Genomic DNA, 19,937 nt, shown 5'->3' on the forward strand with positions numbered 1-19,937 from the left:
TGTAGCATTTGGTTGGGCTACTGTAGTAAACTGATCCCATACTTGTGGCTTGGTAACTGGTGCAGTAAGCTGATAGGATGTTTGACGACTCATTGGCTACTTGTGGTTTGGTGAGTTGGTAACTAGTGTGAGCTTCCTCTTTAGTTATACCCCTTCTGTGCCAAACTGAAAGAGCTAGCTGGAATTAAAGTTGAGATGAGTGAGCATGCGTGAACTTACTTATGGTTTTGTTTGCTAATGTGTATGAGGGTTGGGTAAGAGATACATAAGAGCGCTGCATCGTGATGCATTAGAGCAGCTATTTTCGGTGCATGACTTGCAACCATGTATATAAATCAGGCATTAGTCATCATGGTGGTGTGTCTGAGTGTTCTTTGCCTAGCCCTATGTGTATCGGTTTTGTTTATAATATACACTGTACAGTACAGTATGGGTCAGTCACTGTGTCATGTGTTTTCATGTGCTTTGTAAGTCCATGTGTCAATCACCCACCTGCATTCTGGGTAAAGATACTGGCACATTTCTTTTTGTACCCCCAATCCCACTACTATAGTTTTTTTCCTTTTTCAATTGATTCAAATCACAAGTCCACTCAGGGATCTCCCTGCTACCAAAGCCAGCCTTATCATTGGCTGGATCTAAGCTCCAACCAGGAAGTATAGCACCCATGGTGTAAAGCTGTGAACTTCCATGACCCTGCTGCCTGGTGTGGTCACTGACACACACGCACAGGCTCTCTCTCCCTCCTCCTTGTCCTGTGTCCATCTCTCTCTCTCTCACACACTCTTGCTCTGTCCCTCTCTCTCGCTCTCTCTCTTGCTCTCTCTCACACACGCACACACAAACACTTGAGCCTGCCTGGCACGCAGACTCTCACACGAATCCTCTGTGCAGACGAGCTGAGCGGTTTGTCATGCTCACACGCACGCCTTTTAGCAGACATAGATAAACCTCTTTCTCACACACACACACACACACACGTCTCTCCTTCTCCCTCTCATACACGCACGTACGCCTACATGCGCACGCAAGCATTTGGCAAGCCTGGATGGGTTGACATGAAAAGCATGCACACTTGCACAGCTTCCTGCAGAGCTATCTCTCTCTCACACGCACACACACACACACGCGCGCGCACACACACACACACACACACACACACACACACACACACACACACACACACACACACACACACACACACACACACACACACACACAATTATACCCTTTTACCATAAACATCTTTACTGGGTTATTGAGGCCACAAGAAATTTGTATTTTCTTTCTTTTTTGCGCGCATGTTCATGTTTGTCAGTGTGTGCCTACATCTGTATGTCATTCCTTCATCTAACCTTTATTTAAACAATGGAATCACCTAGTAGGGGTGATTCCATTATCTCTGTGTGTGTGTGTGTGTGTGTGTGTGTGTGTGTGTGTGTGTGTGCGTGTGCGTGTGTGTGTACTGTAGATTGAGGTTTTCAACTGAAACTCCATGCAAAGTGCAGATTGCTCCACAAACAGGATATGCACCTGTCAGTGTCAACCCAAGTCCTCCCAGAGGCCATTTGAATGTGTAATGCCTGAATTATACGTAGTTACACATTGTGTTGTGCAACCAAGAAAATAATGTGATGCATTGTGAGCTACTGAGCTTGTAGATGTGCTATTCTCAACTTGCAGTACTGGCAACTAAGTATAAATCAGGCTGTCGAGAGTCCGACACTGTTATTACTAGGGATGTTAATCGACGCATTATTGGCGAATCGACGCGTCGCGGCCGAAAATCGACGCGTCGATCGACTTTTTTCACTTTTTTTTTTCGCTAAGCAGCAGCTGAGAGGAGAGCAGCACAACGGCGCATTACTTTAAACAACACAACGTATGCTGCACCCATCAGAACTTGCATCAAAGCCCTAATAATAATGATAATACATAATTGCTCTTCCTTGTTAGCATGGAGTCTGTTCTCTAGAGACTAGAAGCGGAGTGACAATAAGTCCATGGAACGTGCGGGAGCGCTGACCGCTCGCTCTCATATATCCCCGGTGTGTCGCATTAACGTTAACGACGAGTAGTGTGGTTTGTGATCATCGCACACAACGGTGACGCTGCCATTAACAAGCGAGCTTTCGTGTCAAGCGTGCATGCAGAGGCAGGAGGTAAACAAAAGCATCCAGTCCAGAGCAGTATAATCAGAGAGTGGTGTCACCGCGGGGTCAGAAACAGCGCTGGTCACGTGGTTCATTGTCACTTTACACCTCATAGACTTCAATGCATTTTGTAAACTTCCGGTTGGTCGTTTGTCACTATACGCCAATAGATGTGTGCGTAGAAGACCTGGCCCCATGAAGTGAACGGGAGTGACGCAACTCTCCATTCTAGGGCTCTGATCCAGTCCATAGAGTTACAGTCAGGCAAGTCAGCGCGCACTGCTATGACGCGCACATCAGCACGGTCCAGCAGTGTTTCTCAACCAGTAGTCCGCGGACCTGACTAGCGCCGCATGCATGCGAATGCACAACACATGCAGGCGGCATGCACTCGTCTCCGACACAGACAGACACACACACACACACACACACACACACACACACACACACACACACACACACACACACGGTCCTCTCACATATGGAAAACATTAACGCTTATAACGTTTTTGAACGATTAAAACCTTTTTTGGGGGAAAAACTTTTGAAAAATAAAAAAATATATATATTTTTCGACTTTTCGACTCGTACTTTTTGAGTCGCGGTGAGCGTGAGTCGATCGACGCGTCGATTTCCGATTTTTTTTCACATCCCTAGTTATTACTGTATATTCAGACAACACCACCTTGCTTGCTTGCTTGACAGAAATGGGCAGATATTTACCATAAGTTATTGAAATACTATAACATAAGGCTATTATTTCTTGGCTGTTTATTCTATTGCACAGGGTAAATTTGTCATGTTTGTTTCCCCCAGTTCATATGATTTTAATGTACGTTGCCAGATTAGTTAGTCTTTCTGAATCTACACGGTAAAATCTGTTAATTTAGCTCAGAGAGCCTACAAATGTGACCCATTTGGTTCCTCTCAGAGTTAAATTGACATAGTAGAGTTTACTCTATCAGCATCTAGGCTATTACATGCAACAGTTTCACATAACTGCCTTCTCTTGAAGGCAGTTATGTGAAACTGTTATCTTGAAACTTAGGTTACCAGCCATGTAATCAGTTTATTAGGACATGTTTTTAAAACAATTGTGCAACGAGCAACAGGTTTGTGATTTGTCAATTTTAAGTACAGTAAATGTAAATGCATTAATAGACCATAGTAAGAAACCCATGTAGGATTTTCTTGAAATCTCTCATTACCCAACAAGCAAACATTGTAATTACCATGGTTGCTATGTTTTGTAATTGGTTGGAGCTGCTTTCCATTGTCATATTTACTGGTATCCCTCCCCCTTTCTTTTGATGTGTAGGCCTAAATTAAAAGTCTACGGGAAGGGATTTAAAGGCTTTAACAACAACTAAAGCATGGAGCCCAGGAACTTAAGTAAATTAAATATTTTTCAACCCATTAAGTTTCACAAAAGCTGTAAACGGTAACAAATGTAAAGTGAAGACATTTTCTGTGTGAGACATCTTTACTCACCATTTTAAAAAGCCCATTTATTTATCCGTAGTTGGACTCTGTAATCCAATGTCATTATCATCAAAATCACTTATGATTCTGTCTCTACTGGGTCTCAATCTAAAAGAAGGAAAGTTACGGTGTTCTTGAGCCAGTGTCCCGGAGTGACGCTAGATGTACTAAATTGGCTGCAGGGCTGATCAAATTGAGCAACCCCTGGTGTAAGTGCCGTTGCCGGGAGAGAAATGAGAGGGAGATACTTCTCAGTGGCGTAGTTTAGCTTGGGACGTGCAGTTCTCTTACTTAATGGGTTGCAGCCTTGGTCTTTGTTGTACTGGGTGTGTGGAGAGTTCTTTTTGTGCTTTCCTGTAGAGGCATCCAACCTGTCGCTCAAGGCAACACACAAGGCATTGCCGTGGTAACCAGAGCCAGCTGATAACAGTGTTAGTGATCTAAAGAGCAGCAGATGACTAAACAAGCCCTACTGTTGGTATGGAAACAACACAGGCCTATTTTGGCTGCCGCTGTGTGTGTGTGTGTGTGTGTGTGTGTGTGTGTGTGTGTGTGTGTGTGTGTGTGTGTGTGTGTGTGTGTGTGTGTGTGTGTGTGTGTGTGTGTGTGTGTGTGTGTGTGTGTGTGTGTGTGTGTGTGTGTGTGTGTGTGTGTGTGTGCGTGTATTACAAAGACATACCTTTGTGTGCACAAGGCCATGTGGTGTGTGTGTGTGTGTGTGTAGGAGGAGTGCTGCTGGTCACAGATGTGTGATCCATAGCTCAGGTTAATCCCATCCATATGATAAGCAGGAAGGGAAGCCAAGCTAATCCTCCTCACTCATGTACTCTGCAAAAAGGAGGAAAGCTACCCCTTCATCATCACCTCCACACCTCCTCTCTGCTGGGGCTAAACTCACTGTACCCTGACCCAGAGCTGCTAGTCATTGGCCCTGTGGTGCAGTTATACATCGTTTATGTCCGGTGGAAAACCGTGCATGTCCAAAACTGTTCCTTTCTTATTTATTTGGAAAAAATAGTGCAAATAGCTGATCTACATGCTTGAGGTTGTAGAATCTAGATCTGCTATTTTCATGACCTTTGTGTGACACTCTTGTATGATGAAATGGGACATTCATTTACAAAGAATACAATAAAAAGGTGAAATATGGACATAAGACAAGGTTTCTGACTCACAGCAACGATGAGTAGATTTCTGTGCTCTATTCTACTTTTTTGAGTACCCAGTACCCACTTTAAAGGTAACTTCTGCTTGAGCATGCTGAAAAACGTATATTCATTTGAGTGGCATTGTTTTTAGACACAAGCAGGAGCGGGCCCTCAAAACAGGGATTTGACCCATAAACCTTACTATGTTACTACTACTCTTTGTTGAATGATAAGCCACTTTAAACCTGGCGTCCATATTTTAGGATATGTCAGTATAGGTGAAACCTATATATATATTTAAAATTGTCAATCGATTGTGTTCCGGCTTGGATGGATGGAACAAACAAGGCATAGTTTTAGTTTATATTTTTCTGTAATACAATGAAAACACAGGTTTTAAAGAAAAATATACCATGGCATTTATTTACATTATTTATTCCACTTGCAATATCCCCCGCAGCCCACCAGCGGGCCCGGTGCCACAGGTTAAGAATTAGGCTACTAGCCATTAAAGGACAACAATGAAAGGTAGCTCATACTTGTGACATTTGCAAGTATGCTGCAACTTTAGTGTCTGCACGTGGGACGCAGGGGCGGAGGAGGACGTATGGAGAGACAGAGGGAGAGAGAGCTCTTTGTTAGCTGGGCGATAAAAGGCTAGCTTGTCATTAACTGACATAAAGAGTCACTGAGTGAGCACCAAGGGCAGAGCGCCCTGACACCAAGGGTGTGTGTGTGTGTGTGTGTGTGTGTGTGTGTGTGTGTGTGTGTGTGTGTGTGTGTGTGTGCGTGTGTGCGTGTGTGCGTGCATGTGTATACATTGCAGGGGATCTTGTGCCACCTTTGTATCTGTGTTTTGTCTGTGAATTGTGTGAAATGTGTGCAATTTAAAGCATTGTGTGTGTGTGTGTGTGTCGCTGAGACCCCTCGCGTGTGTTGATTGTGCGCTAACAGATAGCATATCAGATAATGGGTCTAAGTGTGTGTGTGTGTGTGTGTGTGTGTGTGTGTGAGTGTGTAGATAACATGTCAGACAGTCCATGAAATGAATCAGTGAGGCGAGGTCTGGGTCGCCCTGCCTCCTGTTACTCAGCATCTGAATTTAACCCTCTCCTCTCCTCATTGCTCGCCAAGCCTCTCTCTAGGGCTGTCACGATTATGTCACTTTACATGGCGATTAATTGTCAAAAATAATTGCGATTAACGATTTAATTGTGGGGTTTTCTTTGTCGTTGAACATTGGAATACATGAATAGCAATGACATTTATGTTTGGCCTTTAGGCTTTGAAGTTGCACATGGCGGATAAGACAAACAACCTAAATATGCAAAGAAATAAATAAGAGATGACGGAAATAGTTATTGACTTTATACCTTTGACAGGCCTCCATATCTCTTCTCTATGTGTCATTCTATCCATCCATTCTCCTTATTGTATCTGCCCATAACACTCTCCATCTCTGTCCACTATTTGTAGGACATTTCTGCTTTCCTTTTCCCATTTGTCCCTTTAAATCTTGTAACATGATTCAGGGAATGGAATTGTGCGTGTGTGTGCATTTGTATGTTGTGTGTGTTAAGTTGTGTTGTGTTGTGTTGTGTGTCTGTGGCCCTGTGAGTGTTCCTACCTCCAGCCAGGCGTTGGGTATGCCTCCGCACTGAAGCAATATCCTCTCTCGCTCGCTCTGGTTTTGTCAGAATGTCTCTCTCTCCCTCCCTCTCCCTATCAGTTAGACCGGCTCCTGTGTTTTTTTCCCCAATCCATCATAAACACAGTTATTTCCTCTGTCACATCAATGTCAAAGCAAATTTGTTTTGTTTTTCTTTCCTTCTATTTTGTGCCGGTTACCTGGTTTACATTCTCACTCAAGAGAGAATGAAAAGAGAGAGCCCCCCCACAGCCCCCATTTTACATCTATCATTTCATATGACAAGCAGACAAAGGCACAAGAGAGGGAAAGGTGGAGGGAGGAGGATAATGAGGAGAGAGAAAGGAGTGAGAGAGAGATGTGGGAAAAAGAGAGGAGTATGTCAACACAGCCAGGTGGAGAGGAGGGATAGAGAGAAGAGACAGTTGGCAATGTTAGTATTGTTAGATGGCAATCATGGCAGGGTGGTTCCTTCATTACAAACCATGATGCTGCTCCTGTAATGTTCTCTCTCTCTCTCGGCTATTCGTGGGGCCAGGGCATACGCAAGTGCATAATGCTTATCAAATACGCTACTTTGAAAGGTTCACGAGGGCAGACGCTATTCATATTTTATGTCCGACAGCAGACGCCGTATACGTGGGTTACAGGTAGAACACAGCACTGGGTGTGTGTGTGTGCTGCGTTTCCTGGTCAAGCAACAGAACCAGTGAGGGAAGTACAATATTTAAAAACACTTATCTGGTCAATGAATAGTTGGCATGAGGAAGTGACACTTAATCCATGACATGATGAGGTCTGTGCGTGTGCGTGTGCGTGTGTGTGCACCCGCGTGTGTTTGAGCGCACGGCTGCACTCGCACAAGGACATGGCGTAAATAAGCCTTCGTCAGCAGATCTGTTTGACTGGCTGACTTATTGACTTGTCGAGGCGTGACTGGGTGAACCTTTCGTGTGTGTACATGAATCTTTTGAAATTGAGTGTGTGTGTGTGTGTGTGTGTGTGTGTGTGTGTGTGTGTGTGTGTGTGTGTGTGTGTGTGTGTGTGTGTGTGTGTGTGTGTGTGTGTGTGTGTGTGTGTGTGTGTGTGTGTGTGTGTGTGTGTGTGTTATTCTCTGGTCTGTGACGTGCACAATAGCATGACTGATGCTGGTATGCGGGTCCTTGTCTGTCTAACCGTGAGAAAGTTCCAAGGTGTGTGTGTGTGTGTGTGTGAGAGTGTGAGAGAGAGTGCGTGCTGCTGAGAGAGAGAACAGAGACGGGTGCCAGATGGGGCCTTTTAAAGGCCACTATACCAGCAGAGAGAGGAGCTTGCCTAGTGGTTACGGTTATTATACAAAATACCAGCAATATCCGATAGAGTTGCGCCCATCCCCCCTGTTTTTGTGTTTTTGTTGCACGAGCCACATCCCGCCTGTTTCAAAGGTTGAAACACCCTTCATCATTTCACCATCAAACCGTCTCGTCCCTTTCATGTATCCTCCATCTGCCCCTCCTGTGAGAACTCAAATGTTAGGCAGGTGAAATCAATATAGGTTCATAGCTTTCACCTTCCAGCAAAAGGCAGGTACTAATATTCTGCACCTTTGGTCTGTGTGTCTCTGCAGTTGACGTGTAATGCATCCGCATACATCCAGGCAGGCCTCTCCCTGTTGCCATGCCGACACGAGTACAGCTCCCTGATTGGTTCAGAGTGACATAAAAGATGTCTCTCTGACCCTGACCTGACCCTACCTCTCTCTTTCTCTGTCTCTCTCTGTCTCACTGCCTCTGCCTCTGTGTCTATATCAATATCAATTTCAATCTCATGAACTTGGAATTGGGATGATATTTCAATTAGTGGATGTACCAATGTGATGACCGATGATGACGTATGTTGACCTTTACTCATGCAGGCTAAATCTAAAATTATACTAGGCTGACTTTTTGCATTGACAATCTCATCTTCTTGTAGATTAGATTGCATGCTGGGTGTGATTACTGGTCGTAAGAATGGATTTGCCCTTTGCATTTTTCTGTCATTTAATTGTCCTGTGCTGAAACCACAGAATCTCAGTGCACTTTAAATGAACAGAAATGGATGTTTAATTTGTGGAACATGGCAAACATAGGCTTAGGAGAGAGGGAGATGGAGGGGTGGAAATAAAGGAGGGAGGCAAAGAAACAAGGTAGGGATAGAAATCGTCCAGAGAGTCGCTATATGCAAAAAGGGAGAGCTAGATAGAGTGAGTGAGCATGATAAAGACTGTGGCATGAGAAATAACATTCATGGAGGCCTCCGTTAATGTTTGTGTGAGTGAGTGTGGGCAGTTGGGCACACCTATATATATTTTTTTTTCCATTCAGGGGTGTGTGTGTCTGTGTGTGTCGTGTGCACAGGTTGGATTGGAAGATACTACAGAATTCTGTATATACTGTGTAAACTGAGTGAAACGAATCATCTGAATTCTTGTACAATGGGCTCACTTCTAGCCAGTGAAATAATGGTAAAATTAAGCTTTCTCATTTTCCTGGGGACCCCTTGGAACCCCATCAAGGAACACTCGGGGTCCCCGGCAGACGATCCCACTTTGAGAACCACTGAGTTTAATAATAATCTCACTGAAGGAGAGTGTGAGAGAGCGAGAGAGCCTGATCTTTTCAGTGTTAACACACAGCAACGTGTTGCAAGTGCTTTATATTACCGTGTGTGTGTGTGTGTGTGTGTGTGTGTGTGTGTGTGTGTGTGTGTGTGTGTGTGTGTGTGTGTGTGTGTGTGTGTGTGTGTGTGTGTGTGTGTGTGTGTGTGTGTGTGTGTGTGTGTGTGTGTGTGTGTGTGTGTGTGTGTGTGTGTGTGTGTGTGTGTGTGTGTGCGTGCGTGCGTGTACTGTCATCACCTTTTAATGAGCCAACCTGTGATGCCTTATCACAGGTTAACACGCAGGTCAACACGCAGGTATAAAGCCATTGTGAAGTGTTGTTGAAGTTCTCTTTTGGCAAGACACACTTCCCCCTTTGTTTTCCATCTATATCAATTATTAATTTTCTTTCTTGACTGTCTCTCTTTTGTTTCCCTGTCTTCTTTCTGTGGTTCTCTTTTTTTTTCTGTTCCTTTTTTTTCTTTTTCTTTCAGAGGTCGGGTGGGTAGGTAGGGGTTGGTTAATCTCTGACACAGATATGAACCCGTGCAAACAAACTTATTACTGAAGTCAATTTAACGTATCCTCTGAAGATAATTGTGGAACATGCCAAAACCTGAGGCATAACAAACGATTGCTTTGTTCGTAAGCTCTCTCTCTCTCTCTCTCTCTCTCTCTCTCTCTCTCTCTCTCTCTCTCTCTCTCTCTCTCTCTCTCTCCTTCGTTCTGTCTACAGTACAGTGAGTACACACACTCTTCTTCATATCATAGTTGCCAGAGCAGCACCTGTTTCATTCTTCCCCATTCAAAGATGCCTTTTCTGGTAAATCACTGAGCAGGAACGGCCGACTCAATTCTCACGCTAGTTGTGTTTTTGTTTCCGCACGTGCTCAGTTGTAGATCCCTGTTTCATTTCCTTATATTGGTAATTGCATTGACACTCGAGTCAGCAGAATTATTCATATTGACGTTAAAGACCAATATGTGTGTGTGTGTGTGTGTGTGTGTGTGTGTGTGTGTGTGTGTGTTTTAATACAAGATGACTTGACACTTATTAGCACCTCCTGAGTGAAACCGCATTCAGTTAGTTTCGCTCACTTTAGTGCTGTGTGAGCAAATGTTGTATGCTCTGTGTTGTGTGTGTGTGTGTGTGTGTGTGTGTGTGTGTGTGTGTGTGTGTGTGTGTGTGTGTGTGTGTGTGTGTGTGTGTGTGTGTGTGTGTGTGTGTGTGTGTGTGTGTGTGTGTGTGTGTGTGTGTGTGTGTGTGTGTGTGTGTGTGTGTGTTCGCGGACATGGGTGTGGCTGTGTGTGACCGTAATCCAGAGAATAGTCATCGGTGATGTGAAACTGTGACTGGACAGCTTTATTTTCAGTGAAGAAACGGTATCGGCATCATCTCCATATTGTGTTTCACTTCTCCAGGCATAATAACATTACATCTTGTATCCATGTTGCTCTTTCAAGTTTATGACTCTCTCTCTGCTCAGTCCTTCTCTTTTTACACCACTTTGTTTTCAGAGTCATTTCCACTGCTTTAATTACCGCTAGATAGAATGTATACCCGATGACGATGGCCAGCCAGACTGCTGACATAGAAAAATAGGTTTTTAAAAAAAACCTTAGAAGGATTCAAAAGACACTTATAGAATCGGGTTAAAATTCAAATTTTCAAGATTTTTCAAAAATAGCAGATCTACAAGCTCGCAGCGCGGCACTCGGTGCCGCGCTGTGAGCTTGTATATCTGCTATTTTTCAATAGTTAAAGCGTAAAATAATAATACACTATAATGTGTACCCGTTCTGAACAAGAGGAAGAAAGAAATGTGATTCTTACAGTTATTTCATGAACCAACCACCCCCTTCACACATGAACACACACACACGCAAATGCAGACATCTAACCTTTGACCTTACTTTCAATTAGTGTTCAGGCAGAAATCAATGAGCCTTTTAACCATTAACAACTTCTGTGTGTGTGTGTGTGTGTGTGTGTGTGTGTGTGTGTGTGTGTGTGTGTGTGTGTGTGTGCGCGCGCGTGTGCGTGTGTCTGTGTGCGTGTGTGTGTGAAGGAAGAGAGTCAGTTAAAAATGTAAGGTTTGCCTATTTGCTGCAGTTTTCCATTTCCATACCCGCGTTTGTGGGTGTGTGCGTGCGTGTAGGCATGCATGATTGTCTGTCTGCGTCTCTTTCTGCCTGCTGTCCATGTGCATGGCATAGCGTGCCAGTGTGCATTGCCCACATGTGTACGAGTGGTATGTCTGACCCAGAATGGTTTTGCCAGAGGCTCTTAAGACACACACACACACACACACACACACACACACACACACACACACACACACACACACACACACACACACACACACACACACACACACACACACACACACACATACACACACAAATATGAAGCTTTGACCCAGACTAATCCAGACAGTTTGGGTTAGGGGAGGAGACATGTACAGAATGTCAGGAAACATGCCTCAGAGACATGAAGTAATGGTGTGGTTCAGTTCTACCAGTCGTCACCCCATCCATCCATGCTCTCCTCCATTATTCTCAGCAAGGAGGACCCCCCTGGGTCCTTCAGGGGGTCCCCAGCAAAGTTATCTGCCAGCAAAAACCTGTTTTAACCATTTAACCCTGTATACATTAGCTATTTCCACCCTCAACAAAATCTTCTGAAACATTTTCCCATTGGACAATTGTGATGGGGTCTGCGGCCAAATACATATCAATTTAGGGGTCCTTGACATGAAAATGTTTGAGAACCACTGCTCTAGAGATGACGACATATCTAATGCAGGGGTCTTCAACACCCCTAGGGGGTCCTCAGAGTTACTACAGGGGGTCCTCCAAATCTTTGAGTGATAGAAAGTTTTTTTTCCTCCTTTTTTATATTAACTGTTTGAACCCTAGCGCCCATATTCTGAGAACTTTAGACAAAAATAGCAGATCTACTGCGAGGCGTTGTGAGCTTGTAGATCGTCTATTTTCGGCAAAGAGCTTTGGTGTAGAGGGGAAAAAGTACAGAGTGAAAGGTCAAGTTTATCAAGTATTGAAGGTTTAAGTGGTTAGATATCTGGAAACACAAATTGACATGAATCCAAAATACACTGATGATTGTGTTGTCAAACAATGAAACTATATGGAATCTGTGAACAGTTTGTGGGGGTCGCTGCTTCATCTCTCTCTCAACTATGGGGTCCATGGCCTGATAACTTTGAAAACGTTGGCCTAACGTGTTTCAGCACAGGTTGAAGCGTTTTGATGTCCTTTCTGCTGCTTGTTGTTGACAATAGTTTCAGTCGAACCACTTTCAACCTATTTGGGCAACTCGCATATTTTGCCCTAATTTGTACACATCATTATAGGCTGAAAACCTCTCTAATTCTCAAAGATTTTCAGAAATCTTTTACGCCCCTCGATGGGCTGTTTTCGCTCAACCTCATCTTACGACAAAGTATAATAAATTACAAGCTATTCATTAGTTTCCCTGTAGCACAGCTGAACATATCACAGGACACACAATTGTCACTCTGTTGAGAAATGAATCTACGTGAAGAATGCAAAGACGTTTTCTTGTTTTTTATGCCTTTGCCGGATCGAAAATTTAGATGTATTGTTTGTTTCCCAGTGTCTCAGGATTTAAATTAGCTCATTTTAAACTAAACCTGCGCATGTTTTTTGTGGGCAACATGCGTCAGCATTAAGGGCTATGTGCACTGTAATGCTCTAAGTATCCAGTCCACACAGAGGTACAGTTTTTAGTACACATCTATTGTTAATCGCTCAAGCTGATCTAGAGCTTATTTGCCGGGCAGGTTGTGTACTCCTGTAATGCCTGCCATTCACAGCTAGTAGACCATCTCCAGGCCTTAAATCGTGACGATAACCAACGATTATTATCTCATTTGCTCATGTTCTGTGGAAGGCACATAGGAACAGCATGCAAATTCTTACACTTTGCATGTTGTTGCATGTAGTGGCATTCCCCTTGTGCATGCGTGCACATGTATTTTTTCTAGCCTGTGTGTGTGTGTGTGTGAGAGTGCATGTGTCTGCAATTTCATTCTATGAATGTTCATGTGGATTCCATGTTTAAATGACGGATTGACTCTTGCTACATGTTCCATTGAGTATTTTGTTTTTGCTTTGTGCAAGCTGATGACTTTCACTCCACTACATTTTAAATAGAAATATTGTACTTTTGATTCCACTACATTTCTAGGAAGGGACTCTTGGGACCAAAACTTAAAGAAATATGATAGGAATTACCGACTTACGGCCTATTTCAAATATAGTGAAAATAGCCGATCGCGCGGAGAGATTGTAGATTTGCTAGTTTCACTATATTTGAACAGTTCTGAGGAGTTCGGAACATTTCAGAGAATGTACTTCGTAATTTCTACTTATGTCCACCACTGATTTCAATCAGACATCGGCATAGAGTCTGATATTGCCACGGCCTCCCTGTTCAATCTTTAGCTATCGATATTAATAACTACCTATGTTTACCAATGATGGTTTTAACCGGTGTATTGTGTGTGTGTGTGTGTTTCCCAGGGGCAGGGTGTTCTCGCTGGACTTTGGAGCGATGCGAGTGTGTGACATGGAGTTTGATCGCGTGCGACGATTGACCACTCCCCCCAGCCCCGTAACCACCACACCCACGAACCCCAACTCCGCCCCCAACTGTCACACTGTGTGGAAATACTACTGCAGAGACAACTTTGGCTGGAGGGAATACTCAGAGGTGAGATTGTGTGTGTGTGTGTGTGCGTGTGCGCGTGCGTGCGTGCGTGCGTGCGCGCGCACGCTGCAGGCCATTGAGCCCAGACACATTAACTCGGCTCACACCAATCAATCGCCTAACCACTGTGATGGCATCAATACATCAAAACCCCACATGCACACACACACACACACGCACGCGTGCGGCAACTGTCGACCGTTCTAGCAAATCATTACAAATTTACTGCACTCCCCTCTGTATTTTGTGTGTGTATGTGCGCCAGTTTAATATTTCATGATGACCCTAGTTATCAGCATGGTGTTTTGTTATGGGGATGCTGTGCCTGGTCTCATTGACAGTCCCTGTCAGCCCTGCTCCTCCCTCAGCCCTCTAAACCTGTCATATCTAACCATCATTCACATCCTCACTGTTGGGTGGCAGAGGTGTAAAATAACTAAGTACTAAGTTTACTTAATTAATGTACTTGTCTTTAGTACAATTTTAGGTACTTTACTTGAGTATTTCCAATATCCAATACAGATATAAATTATAATATTGTAAAACATACATTAATCACTTTAATCCCATTTTATACCTAGGCTATTTGAAAATAGCCGATCTACAAGCTTGTGACGCGTTGTGAGCTTGTAGATCTGCTATTTTCAAACATTTTGTACTTTTACTTTTGGTACTTTAAGAACATTTCGATGCCAACACTTTTACTCTAGTACATTTTGAAATCTGGACTTTTACTTGTAACAGAGTATTTCTACATTGCAGTATTGATACTTTTACTTTAGTAAAAGATGTGGGTACTTTTTCCACCACTGTCGGGTGGAAATCTTGTATGTCCAGAACCTTTCCTTTTTTGTTACTATTTAAAAATGATATCATAGAGGCGTTGAATGTAGATCGGCTATCTTCACTACCTTTGTGCTTCTTATGATAGAGTTGGCCATTAATTTACAGAAATATATGAAAAAGTTGGAAAATAGAGAAGTTTTCTGCCCAACAGCTGTGAAATCAGTCCTCATCCATGTAGTAGATTTTATTTTTTATAGCACTTCTCACAGAGAGAACTCACAAAGTGCTTTACAATACATCATAAAAAAACAGCAAAGAACATTCAAATTATTATTATTATAATTTTTTTCTGTTTATTTGAGATTCAGGGCATACAATAAACCAAGACTTGTTCGCATATTATGAGAACCAATCACATAGAGTCATATAAGTGTCCAAGATAGCAATGTAGCAATAAGGCAAAACAAGAAAAAACTAATAATAATAACAATGTAAATGACAAGCTATGATGGCATTGGAGTACCATTCAGTGAGGTGACACTTAATGATCATATACCCTGATTCGAATTTAGTCAACAAACAGGCAAATAGAAAGACAGATTAAAAATATATATAGAACATGAATATGTATTAACAACAACACACAAAGGAACATTTATTAGAAACAACAAAACACTGTGCAATGTATCACTGTGCTCGCAGCACGCTGCGAGCTTGTAGATCTGCTATTTTGGGAAAAAGTCGTGAAAATGTGTGCAAATCTTTGGATATATATATTTTCAAAGCGAACGTTTGTAACTCAAATTTTGCTTCTGGGTGGTCCCTGGAACTAAATATTTTGAGATGGGGGTCCGTGGCCAAATAAATATCAGTTTGGGGGTCCTTGATATGAAAAGGTTTGAGAACCACTGACATAGTAGTCTAACTGAGCTCCAGTTAAGTGAAAAGAACCTTTTCTTTGACAATGGCTAGCCACATTGCTGACATAGAAACATAGGTTTTTCTAAAAGTCTTAGAAAGATTCAAAAGACACTTATAGAATTGGGTCAATTTTTCAAAAATAGCAGATCTACAAGCTCGCAGTGTGAGCTTGTATATCTGCTATTTTTCCATAGTTAAAGCATAAATGGGTTAAAATATCCACAGATGCTGCAGCTCTCAGGCCACAAGTGAGGGTCTTCCAGACCGACTGAGAGGCTCTGTCACCTTTGGTGATTAACCTGGTGCGAGGAATGACCCATAAACCCTGGTCACTGTAGTCAGCCCACGTTAGGGTCCTGCTGGGCACAGATGAGGTTCTAGCAGGTCAGTTAGATATTCAGGTGCCTGACCACGCAGTGCTCTAAAAGTGAGCACCAGGACCTTGAAATGAACCCTAAAAATAACAGGGAGGTAGAATAGTGCAAAGAGGACAGAACTGGGGTAATGTGGTACTGTCTTCAGGGCCTAGTTAACAGTCTTGCAGCAGCATTTTGAATTAATTGGAGGCAGTCTATGGATATTTTATTGAGGCAGGTGAAAACCGAATTGCAGTTGTCAGGGCGAGAGGAAGTGAAGGCATGGATAATCATTTCTAGGTCAGAATGTGAAACAATCGACCTGAGCTTCGCAATATTGGAAGGTGGAAAAAGCAGGTGCGGGGTCACCGACTTGATGTGCGTGTCGAGGAGCATGGCCTGATCAAAGTTGACCCTAGGGTTCCTGAGGTTGGGATCACATTATTTTTGAAGGACCCAATGCAACCAGCCACCCTTGGATGCAACGCTATCAGAGGCCACAATGAGCACCTCGGTTTTAGCCTCATTCAATTGAAAGCCCATGCCCCCCCCAGGTTCTCCCTCCCCTACTGTATCTCCCCCCTCCACTCTCACTCCCTCCATCCTACAACACTCTTCCTAAAGCCTGATTCATACTTCCTCAAACGACGGTGTCCGTTGTGAGCTTGTAGTTCTGCTATTTCTTTTTATTCCTTAGTCTTAGCATTGTTTCCCCTAATAAAGTTGTTTTCTCATGCCCCCCATCTAAAGCGTCTTTGGGTACTCAGAAAAGCGCTATATACATTTGAGATATCGTTATTATTTCCAGCACATGTCACCATCGTGCAACGGAGCATAAATTAGATTGTCAGGGCCAGGGTCACACATGCAGTGTTAGTGCTGTACTATACAGCACAATATTGTATTATATATTGACCAATAAATACACTATATCGCAGGCGACTGCAATATCTTTCGTAGGCATGTCATTACAGGTCAAAAGATGTTTCACTCACATGTATTCGCGAAGCAGTGGTGTTACAAGTTGCAAAATCTGCTATTTTTGTTGACGCCACTACTGTATGCTGATGTATACAATTTAAATAAAAGTAAATCTGTCACTGACTTACTTCCTAAACAGAATATTCTGGTGTTGAGCGTACAGAATCAAATTTTATACAAACTGAACAAATTCTAATGCTCAACGTTTTCCTCTTCCGTGACATTTTTGGGATATCTCTTTTTTTGAGCACAGAGAAATAAATGCTGTATTTGCAACAGAGGCGGACAGAAATATAAGTAATGCTTTTCACGATATTCTACAGATCCTGTGTGTGTGTGTGTGTGTGTGTGTGTGTGTGTGTGTGTGTGTGTGTGTGTGTGTGTGTGTGTGTGTGTGTGTGTGTGTGTGTGTGTGTGTGTGTGTGTGTGTGTGTGTGTGTGTGTGTGTGTGTGTGTGCAAAGAACATACTGTATGTAAAACTAGATTTAAATGATCCAATTAATGAATCAATCTAATTTCTTCTTCTCCTCTTCGTCCCCAAACAGCCGGTGGTGCGTCTGATCGAGGAGGCGAGCGGGCGCGGCCTGAAGGAGGTGCGTTTCATCACGCTGCAGAACCAGTACATCCTCAACATCAGGGAGGGTTTCCAGCAGAACGCTGTGTTCGGCTTCAGGCGCCAGATCAAGAAGCGCCCGGCGTACATGTCATCTGTGATGCTCACGCCCCACTTGCAGTAAGTTACAGAGACTTGTCTCTGATGTCATCGCATTACTGTGATTTACCGCGTAGAGCAGTGGTTCTCAACATGTTACATGTTCAAGGACCCATGACAAGAGAGAGCAGACTGGGGCATTCACCAAATATTTGAATATTCAAATATCAAAGTCACTGTTCGACGTTGTTCACCGAAGTCGAATATTCGGAAGTCATAAGAATGAGTTGTCAATGCCCCTGGCGGATGAATGTGTTAATGCTCTATACCAGGGCTTCTCAAACATTTTTAGGCCATGACCCCCAAAATAAACATATTTGAACTGGGGACCCCCACCCTGACAAGCACTTGGAATTGTAGGTATTACATTTAATTTGACTCGGTTCCACAGATAAATATTGTGAAAATAGCATGTAGATCGGCTATTTTCACAATGTTGGCCTCTTGCTTACTTAATATTTGACAGTTTGGCCAGTCCTGTCGAATATTCGACTATTCGAATACTTTGATGTCGAATAATCCGAATACTAAAAATCACTATTCGTGAATGCCCTAGAGCAGACATGCACATCCCTAACCCAAGTTTGGGTAGTTGCTGAGCGACGAACCGTATAGGAATAATAAATAAATAAACTCTCGCACACTGAGGGCTCCAATGCGACAGATGCCTTATGGCACCAAATATCTCTGTAATGTTTTGAGCACACAGCTCTTCCTCAGACTAAAGTGAACCCAGAAAACAATCAACATGATCACATTTCAAGGACCCCCATTAACTCAAGGAATCCTGAGAGTCCCTGGACCGGTAGTGTAGTAGCCCAGGATCAATATCATTTTCGGGTTTCTGAGCCAATCGGATAGGAAATAATAACGTGACAGGAATCAACGACCAGAACCACCGGCGCCGCGCACCTCCAAAATAATTCCTCTACTTTAAAACTAGTTTAGTTTGGTATAATCGTTTTGTTTTGTGTGGTATAATAATGGTTTGGCATGTCCATTATCTATTCTAACTTGTAGTGCACCTAGGGAGACTAAACTAATTGATTCACAGTATGTGGGGAACAAAAAATAAATGCGGCGCCAACCGGAACCAACCACCGGTACCGCGATTCCTTTTTTCTAAACCGGATCACACGGCTAATTTACCAGTCTTCCCTGCGCTGTGGAAATTGTGGTGATGCGAGGTTACTGGTGTAGAGAGACGCACATGAGGCGGTGGGGAAGGGAGGGGGGGGGGGGTTGGTGACATGTGACAGAGGTCACTAATCGGGTTGGAACTCTACAAAAGGTTCATGTTATGCACCAAAGCGCACTGAGCTACAGTGAGTGGGGTTGACACGTAGCAACACACAAGGTTTCATTCAAGTATTTACAAGGCCCATTTAAAACCAACCGGAGTTGACTAAAGTGCAGTACCAGTATAGTAAAAGAGTAGAATTATTCTCCCAAAATGAAACACAATAGGGAGCATCATTATTTTCATCTTTACCTTACTTATGTTATGTATTTGTTGTAGTGCTAACGTTTTATTAGCCACATGAACCCTAGCATCCCTATTCCGAGGGCGAACATTGGGGCAAAAATAGCCAACGTACAAGCTCAAGGTCGACTATATTTGCAGAAGATATTTTGTGAAAACCTTTGTATATACCTTTTGTATATACTTTAGGTTTTGTACATATTTAGTATATAGATTTAGTATATACGTTCTTCATTTTCAACTGTTTTTATTATATTTTGACACTTGCTTTGGCAATGTAACCATATGTTTTCTCATGGCAATAAAGCTCCTTTGAATTGAACATTGAATTGAAGAGGGGGAAGAGGCCCTGGGGGACTACGGTGCATGAAGTATACTGTATTGGGTTCAAGTGGTTCACAGCCATAATGCTGAGCAGTCTCCTGTGTGTCTGCAACACTGCTGAAGTTGTGCTGAAAAGCTCTGAATGAGAAAACCACAATCCCTACTTCCTGTGTTTTAGCTACTGCTCTCACTAGCAACGATAGTCCTCCTTGGCGATCTTGATTGTAAAGGCAGCTATAGACCGTCTGGGCGTTCCAGGCCAGAGTTTGTCCAACAAATTGAATCATGGGAATTGTAGGAACATCTAGAAATGCACAAAAAGAGTGTACAAAATGAGTGGAATTTGCTCTCTCAATGTGGATTGCATCATGCATATTGTTGCTTCTATTAGACTACGATATCCCTCAACAATGAAACTGATATGCAATTTAATTCAAATGAGCTGTACTGGCATGAGAAAACATGTTTACATTGCCAAACCAAGTGTCAAAATATAATAAAAACAATTGAAAAAGGGGAACATTACAGTTGGAGGGGGTACAGCATTGTGTAAACAGAGATACAGTATGTCA

General features: G+C 43.0%; 1 protein-coding gene across 1 annotated transcript in view; it reads left to right on the forward strand.

The window, feature by feature from the left end:
• Positions 1–19,937, forward strand: part of tiparp (TCDD-inducible poly(ADP-ribose) polymerase) — a 43,048-nt gene that overhangs the window by 3,396 nt on the left and 19,715 nt on the right. The window contains exons 3-4 of the mRNA XM_080732347.1: positions 13,615–13,804; positions 17,392–17,579. Of these exons, the coding sequence (XP_080588473.1) occupies positions 13,615–13,804; positions 17,392–17,579 (378 nt within the window). The remainder of the gene's footprint in view (positions 1–13,614; positions 13,805–17,391; positions 17,580–19,937) is intronic.

The sequence above is a fragment of the Nannobrachium achirus genome (assembly GCF_963921795.1).
Source record: "Nannobrachium achirus genome assembly, chromosome: 8".
Classification (NCBI taxonomy): Eukaryota; Metazoa; Chordata; class Actinopteri; order Myctophiformes; family Myctophidae; genus Nannobrachium; species Nannobrachium achirus.